The sequence below is a fragment of the Spinacia oleracea genome, chromosome 3 (genome assembly GCF_020520425.1).
Source record: "Spinacia oleracea cultivar Varoflay chromosome 3, BTI_SOV_V1, whole genome shotgun sequence".
Classification (NCBI taxonomy): Eukaryota; Viridiplantae; Streptophyta; class Magnoliopsida; order Caryophyllales; family Amaranthaceae; genus Spinacia; species Spinacia oleracea.
In genome coordinates this window covers 35497252-35505723 of record NC_079489.1, presented here as the reverse complement: position 1 = coordinate 35505723, position 8472 = coordinate 35497252, and the positions used below count along the sequence as shown (strand labels likewise).

The 8472-nt window shown below is 39.6% G+C and overlaps 2 protein-coding genes across 2 annotated transcripts; both read left to right on the top strand.

Moving 5' to 3' along the window:
* Positions 1 to 1659: 1659 nt before the first annotated feature.
* LOC110797860 (G-type lectin S-receptor-like serine/threonine-protein kinase SD3-1) lies at positions 1660 to 5088 on the top strand. Its single transcript, XM_022002982.2, has one exon. It carries the CDS (start codon positions 2539 to 2541, stop codon positions 4834 to 4836), a length of 2298 nt encoding a protein of 765 aa, XP_021858674.1. The 5' UTR covers positions 1660 to 2538; the 3' UTR covers positions 4837 to 5088.
* A 1343-nt stretch (positions 5089 to 6431) lies between these two features.
* Positions 6432 to 6885, top strand: LOC110797847 (phytochrome B-like; the record flags this gene model as incomplete). The annotated part of the gene is made up of 1 exon (XM_022002974.2): positions 6432 to 6885. A coding segment is annotated over one exon (411 nt), but the record flags the coding sequence as incomplete, so codon positions are not given.
* Between the last annotated feature and the right edge of the window lie 1587 nt (positions 6886 to 8472).

Sequence of the window (8472 nt, the reverse complement as noted above, 5' to 3'; positions counted from 1 at the left end):
TCTTGGACCCATTGCCATCCCTAACTCGGGCGTGTTATGCAGGGCAAGTACTATCTCAATGGTGATTTTCTGGAATCTTATCGTGGTCCTGCAAGTAGTTTTGCGTGGCGGAGCATCTAGGCAGCCAAGGACTTGCTGAAAGAAGGGCTGATATGGAGAGTGGGAGATGGAAAGAGCATAAATATATGGAATGACCAATGGGTGGCTGATGAAAACGGGGGGCATATCACGTCTTCCCCTAATGCAGACATAGGCAGGTGTGCGAGCTCATTGACCAGGAAACGAAAGAATGGAGGTATGACCTGATTTCAAAGCATTTCAATGAGAGGGATGAGAGGTGCATCCTTGCTATTCCCATCAGTGACAGGTTGCCAAATGTTGTGTTGACTTGGGCCTTCTCGAATGACGGTTTGTACTCAGTTAAAACTGCTTACATGCTTGGTAAATCATGTAATCTTGATGATATTCACGCAGCTTGGTTAGAAATATGGATCGAAACTCAATGTTACCCCCAAAGCAAAGCACTTTGTTTGGAGGGTATGCACAAGCACCTTGCCAGTTCGCGCCTTGCTGAAAACCAGACACATGTCAGACGTTGACTGCTGTCCGTGGTGCCCTGATACAGTGGAGACCCTTAACCATGCTCTATTTGAGTGCTGCAGCGTGTGTAACCTGTGGAAGGAGAGTGGGTGTGAGGTTCTGTTCCAGAACTCTAACTCTCTCCCTTTTGGGGATCTGATCGTATCATGGGCGAAGGAAGAAGCTAAGGTATGTCAGATGGGTGTGTTCTTGTTGTGGAGCATTTGGAATCGAAGAAATGACAAAATCTTCAATAATAGGGAGACACCACACAGCATACTGCTAGAAAGAGTTTGAAAACTGACCGAGGATTTCAACAGCTACAACCAACGTATCTATGGGGTTGTTCTTACCCCTGCATTATGCATCCCCAATACTTGGCGTCCCCCTCCGCAAGATGTTGTTAAACTGAACTGTGATGTTGCTGTGGTGGACAATGGTTGGGTGGGGATGGGCGTGGTGGCCAGGAATGAGAAAGGGGAAGTTCTGCTCGCAGCTACAAGGAGGATGAGAGCTCGTTGGGAACCCGTCCTTGCTGAATGCAAGGCTGTGCTTGCTGCTGTTAAACTCGCAAAGAAGTACAACATGAGGAAGGTCATTGTTGAAACTGATAGTCAGGTGGTGATCTCAAGGCTAACCAAAGCTACGGTTTATCTTGCTGATTTAGATTCGATCCTCGAAGACATTATGCATTATTGTTCTTACTTTGATTTTATTGAATGGTCTCATGTTCGGAGGGATGACAATAGTGTAGCCCATCACCTCGCTAGATTAGTGCCCTTTGATGTTGAACAAGTATGGGTTAACCATAGTCCTTGTGAGGTTAGCTCGTACGTCCTTGTGGACAAACTTTCGACTAATTAATAAAATGCACTAATCTTTGACCTCAAAAAAAACAAAACAAAACAAAAACCGTAATGTCGACGAATTCGACCCAAGATCATAAATACGGATAACCCCACCCATGTACCAATGTACCATAGACCATAGACCATAGTCATCCCGTGTTCAAAATGAGCAACATTCTTCATCTTCAAATAAAAATGTCATAAAGCATTAAACCCTCGTGGGGCATCTTCGTCTTCCTGGGTCCAACTATACAAAGCTGACAGCTGACTCCTCCAAAACAAAACTCGCCAATTTTTTAAAAAAAATCTTTCCAAAAAGTAGCAGTTTTACTAGACTAGGGAGTACTATACTCTGCTACTGCTACTCTTGAATAATGCAACTCATCGTCCATCTTTCTCTCTCCTCAAATTACCATCTTCTCTAACCTCTCATCTTCACTCCATTAAATCTTTACCTGTTTATGTTGGGTTTTAGCTTTCTGGCTTAAATTTCTGATCTGGGTTTACACTCATTTTTCTATTTAATTTAAAACGAACTAATATTATCCCCTTTTTCTGCAATTATCAGCCATTTAACATGAGAGATGTAGTCAAATTTGAAGGTTTGAAAGTACTCCCATTTACGCAGATTTTCGTTTTTCCATTTGTTTTCCTCTGGGTCCACATTTTCCTTTAATCAATTCTCATTTTCAAAACCCAGAAAATTCTGGAAAAGAAAAAATTTCAAGGATATAAACCCTAACTATTTTTGGTTCAGAATATCAATTTCTGGTTCTATGTTCGCTGCTTTATCTTTTTGAAGCATTTATACAACACTTGGTGGGCATTGTGTAACTAGTCTCACCATATATTGGAAATTTCTGGGTTCAGATGTCATTTTCAGGCACGCAAATTCTTCACCAGTGCAAACTTTTCCTCTTTAGCTGGTATGTTTTGTTCTTATTGATTTTACATCTTAGTGCCTAAGTTTTATGGAAAAACATGGCCGTTGAAACCATAGGTTATATGATTGGGTTTGCTCAACATTAGGTTACTGAAGAGTTCTTTTTTTATTACAAATTAGTTTAAAATATCCATTGTGAATCCCAAATTAATTTGTGTTATACCGAAAATGGTGACTAGATGCATTTTTGTGGGTACTTCAGCTACAATGCTTTGCCAGTTTCTTGTGTCATTGCTGTTTTCAGTTGCTGTCTCAGAAATTTCTCTGGGTTCAAAGCTTACTGTTTCTGAAAATCAATTGTGGGTTTCCTCCAACGGGGATTTCGCATTGGGTTTTTTCACTCATTCAGATAATGTGAACCAATATAGTTTAGGAATTCGCTTCCATTCGGGTTCGATACCTGTTGATAAGCAATCTGTAGTTTGGGTTGCTGGTGCAGAACTCACCGTTAGTAATCAGTCCTATTTTCAGCTCATGGAGGAGGGGGGATTGGTTTTGTTTGATCCGTCGAATGGTGGGGTTGTATGGACGAGCAACACGTCTGGGAAGTCTGTTGCTTCTGCCTCCCTGCAGGATGATGGGAATTTGGTTGTTTTGGATGGAAACAAGGATATGGTGTGGCAAAGCTTTGATACACCCTCCGATACACTCTTGCCTGGCCAAGTTTTGTCTGTCCACAAAACACTTCGTGCTCTGAGTGGGAATTTGGTTTCCAGTCACTATAGCCTATACTTGAATGACTCAGGGCAGCTACAACTGAGGTGGGAAACCGGTGTATTATACTGGGTAAGGGGAAGCCCTTCTAATCTGTCACTCAAGGCGTCCCTTAGCTCAAATGGCTCCTTTCAACTTCTTGACGACAGATCTGAAGCTTTTTGGTCTGTATTCGCAGAAGATCACAATGACAATGTGAAGTTCCGGTTTCTTCGGTTAGATGTTGATGGGAATCTTCGAATTTACTCATGGGATGAAGATTCAGTATCTTGGAAGTCGGTGTGGCAAGCTGTTGAGAATCAGTGTGATGTTTTTGCAACATGTGGTGATCAAGGAATTTGTTCCTTTGCTAACTCTAGCCTCTCTATCTGTAAATGTCCTTTTGGATCGGCCATGGAGTCTAATTCAAAGTGTTTGGCACCCTACAGGCAGCAGAGCTGTAGTTCTAGAGCTATGGTGGAATACAAGCACACTTCACTTTACGGGATTTACCCGCCAAGTGATACAATCATCATAACCAGTTTAGACTTTTGCCAGCGTTTGTGTGAGAAGGACCCTCTTTGCACTGCTGTGACATATCTGAATGATGGTAGTGCACGATGTCAGATCAAGAAAACCCGGTTTATTACTGGTTCTTCAGATCCGTCTCTGAGTTCCATATCCTTTGTTAAGACATGTACGGATCCCTTCGCGGTCCTTCCTAACAAATCCCCTACTGCCGCTTCTCCATCTTTACCCTCTCTCTTGTCCTCTAAATCTAATCAGTCAAGTAGATTCCCAATCCGTCCTGTAATTGATGCAGCTTTGGTTAGCTTCTGTCTGTTTTGTATGCTTCAGATAGCTGTTGGGTTTTGGGTCTGCAAAAGAAGAAGAGCTACTGTCAGGAAGAAAGCTAGTCCTCCTTCTCATGGTTTGATTTCTGCTGGCTTGGTCAGATGGACATATGGTGAAATCAAGGAGCTAACTGGAAACTTCAAGGATCAGTTAGGGCCACATTCATATAAATCTGTGCTTCAAAACAACCAACCTGCTGTAGTCAAGCGGCTAGAATCACAAATTGAGGAGAGGAGATTTAGGGCTATGGTTTCAATGATTGGAAGCATTCATCATAAAAATTTGGTTAAGGTGGAGGGTTATTGTTGTGAGTCAGGAAACAGATTTTTGGTGTACGAGCTTTTAAAGAACGGTTCACTAGAAGACTTCATGCACGATCCTGCATCATGCAAAAAGCTTTCTTGGAAAAATCGAATGTTGATTTGTCTAGATGTGGCGAAGGCCATTTCTTATTTGCACACAGGTTGTAGGGATTTTGTAAGCCATGGGAAATTGAAATGTGGAAATGTGATTTTGGATGAAAACCTGGAAGCAAAAGTGACAGAGTTTGGCTTACAGAAACTTGATGGTATTGAGACTTATGCGGAGAAAGATGTGGAAGACTTTGGTAAGATGGTACTCTATCTCATATGTGGGCGCCAAGAAGAAGTTTGTGAGTGGTCTTACAACAAATGGGTTAGTGGGTATGGATGGAGGGTTGTGGATAAGAGAATTGAAGGCGAAGTAGACTTTGAAGAGCTAGAGCGTGGCCTTAGAATTGCTTTCTGGTGCTTGCAAGTTGATGAAAGAATGAGGCCGTCAATGGGGGAAGTCGTGAATGTTTTAGAGGGTACACTGACAGTTGATCCACCACCGCCCCCGTTTTCTGACTCAAGAAATTTACAGGAAGACATATTAGCAGAATCAGAGCTGGTTTGAAACTTGTTGTCCTGCCCATGTATTATGTATAGCAGCACTAAGCCACTAACATTATGGTAAGCTGTAAAATTTTAAGGAATAGATTGGTTAGATTAACCTTTTGACCTAAGGGCTAACAAATAAATTCCTGTGTTTGGTTCAAGTGAGACTGAGAGTGACATTAGGTTGCCTCTAAGCTTCTGTAGGTCAAACATTTTATTTTCTAGTCTGATTCTTATTAATGGAAAAACTCTTCTGTATGTCAAACATTTATTTTGAATTCTACTTCTTATTACAAACAGAAAAGCTTGAAATCAAATTCTTTCGTCATCTCCTCTTGGCGGGAATCTTGGTACTTAATTATGCGAAAAGTTTAGGCCCTGTTCTTTTGGAATTTATTGCAGTTTCATTCAGTTCAGCTCAGCTCAGCTCAACTTCTTTCAGTTCAGTTTAGCTCAGCTCCATTCAGTTCAGTTTAGCTTCATTCAGTTCAGTTCAATTCAGTTCAAAAGAACGAATTCATCTTTCTTTGTAATTAAAATTGACAATTATTATTATTATATTATATATATATATATATATATATATATATATATATATATATATATTATATATATATATATATATATATATATATATATATATATATATTTGCACTCAAATGAGAAGGGAGCTTAAAATGAGAAGAATGAGAAGCAATCTCGTGCGTTCGCTAAGATAAGATCTAACAGCTCGTAATCATTTACGTACCGCGTTTAGTAATGGCAAAATTGTAAATAATGCAAAAAATAAAAAAAAGGAAGGTACACCCGTTTCTCTCTCCTTGTGCTTCAGTCTCAGAGTCTCATGAACTCCTTATTCTCTCTCCTTCATTTTCTCTCCTTCGTGATTCTCTCTCCTCACCGCCACCGCTCCTCACCTGCTGCAAGTTCTGCAACCACTGCACCGCCACCATCTTCAAGCTGCCATAATCTACGCGTCGTCTCCTCTGCTACAATTGGTAAGTGTAATTCTTTGTTGATTTATGTAAATTGTAGGTTCTGCGTTGATTAGTGATTCCTAATGGTCTATCGTAATTTTCAGCTTTGATTTGATGTCTGCAATACTCAATTATTCACTTGAATCTGCAATAATCGAGCTTAAAATTGAAGGTAAACGTTCCTAATTTAGTCCAATTAGTTTCTAGGTTTTCAATTTCCTTATGTTCATTGCCTTTTTAATTTGATTTTCGCATACTGCTCGAATTTAATGATTTTTCATGATTGATTTCTACCGTCTCCAAGTTTTTGTTGTTATGAATGTTATTATTCGTGCTTGTTATTTGTGATTAGGAAGGAATTGAAGAAATTGTGAAAAGTTTCATTCGTATTCGCTGTGAGAGTTAGGTCGATTTCACGAGAATAATCTTTTGACGGTTTATGTGTGTTCTTCAATTGGTTGATTTAGTTTATGATTTGAAGTTTTGTTCGTCTTTCATTGAAACCAGTGCTTGTATTTATCGATTTTCATTGAAACTTTTGAACTCAAGCTGTTAGTAATTCTAATAGAAGAATCCTTAGTTTGTGTGTGTGGGGAGGGGGGGGGGGGGGGGGTGGTGGAGTAAGATTTCTTGTGTAAATGCCAGAGAAATGTCGCGGTTAAACCCACATACTGTGCCTTCTATGGAGGTTGATAGGCCTGAACTTTTGATGATTGGAATGGATGTAAGAACCCTTTTCATGTCGAATAGTGTGTTGTTAGAGAAGCCTTTTGGGGCTAGGAAAATTACACTTTTGAACCCTGTTTGGATTCATTCTAAGGTGTCTGGGAAGCCCTTTTACGCAATTTTGCATAGGATTGATGTGGGGATTGTTATTGATCTGGAACCTGCTAGGATTGAGGACCCGGCGTTGTCGATTGCTGGGGCGGTTCAGTCTCATAAGCTTGCTGTGAGGGCAGTTTCACATTTCCAGTTTTTGCCTGGTGGTGATGTTAAGATTTTTTGCGATACTGTGGTTGAGAGTGTGAGGCAGATCTGGCCTCCCTGAAACCACCTCCAGAACTACCACCCCAAAACTGTAAACATCTGACTTAATTGTAGGAACACCTGAGTAAACATACTCCGGGGCTAAGTACCCCCATTGTCCCTGCTGGAATTGTTGGTTTTGTCGTTCTAGAATCTCTATCATATACCTTAACCAATCCGAAATCACCAAGTTTTGGGTTAAAGTCTGAATCAAGCATCACATTACAAGTCTTAACATCCCTGTGAATAATCTGCCTACTGCATTCTTCATGTAAGTATGTGAGGCCAGAAGCTATACCCAACATAATGTTCATCCTTTGCTCACAAGTTAGTACACGAAAAGCATCTGAATCTCTATGCAGAATCTGATCAAGGTTACCATTAGGCAGAAACTCATATACTAGGATAAGTTCATTCTTTTCACAGCACCACCCCAACAGTTGAACCAGGTTTTTATGCTTCAATTTTCTAGCCATAGCAGTACATTCATTGGTAAATGGTTTTATTAGATTATCATTGCCAACATCATTGAATCTTTTTACAGCCATAACTTGTCCATGGAAAATAATTCCTCTATAAACTGTTGCTGCTTTTTGTCAACTTGGACCAATGTTGACTTCTGGCCTTGTTGGTTCTTATGCTGTTGTTGCTGTAAGTTTTCGAATTATTTTGATTTACTTCATTTTGGTGTTTGTTTTACTTTTTTTGATTCTTTTTAAAAACACTAGCCTACTAGCTCAATAGGTAGAGCATTGTGCAAATGCACAAAAAATGTGGGTTCGAATCCCACGTAGGTTAATCTTTACTTTTTGTATTGTTTTATTTACTTCTGGGTTACTGTTATTTACTTCTTATCGGTTCATGTTAACAATTTTGCAAAGTGGTATAAAGGTTAAAAATTTTCACCAAGGCTGTGTCGAATTACTTCATTTCATTTCATTTCAACATTAAAATCGATTGGGATGAATAGCAAATAGTACAGTTTTTTTTGCCTAAAACATGAACCTAATCAGTGACTTGTTAAATAGAAACCAGTGTGAAAAGTTAAAATGAAAATGAAAATGAAAAAGACTAGTTGCTTCCTTGCCTAAAACATGTCAAAGATCTTAATGGTGATAATTTTCTGCAACTATACATCATATACGGCTAATCTGTCGTCAACAGAGACCCGGCAAACTGGACATCTATTGCACTTTGGGCTGCAGACACAAAGACACTGCACCAGTCAAGAAAAGGAATGAATAAGAGTATAGAAAGGCAAAGAAACATCAGCAGCAATATAGAACTAGCTTGAGTGTAAGAAAAGAACAGGAACCTGCACAGGATCCGATGCCTACAGGGAAGCAACACAATGCTAATATCTCTCTCAAAGCATATTTGACATAGAACTTGTCCTGGTTCCATTTAAAAACCTATAGTGTCAATGCTGTGAACACAATCAATCTAATTCATGTTTTCGACGAGTGTCAAGACATTATCAACTATTGAGAAGTGATACGTCGCTAAATGCTCATACCCACCCAAAAAAGGGAAATGAAATGAAATAGAAGAAGGGATCTAATGACAAATAAAAATCATTCCACGTCCCCCGTACTGTTAATATTGAAAACTTTTGCTCATCGTGTCTAAATGAGCAAATAAATTTGCTCATT

Bases quoted from the DNA above. Each gene is read 5' to 3' on its own strand.
- LOC110797860 (XM_022002982.2), top strand. From the start codon at position 2,539: ATGGTGACTAGATGCATTTTTGTGGGTACTTCAGCTACAATGCTTTGC.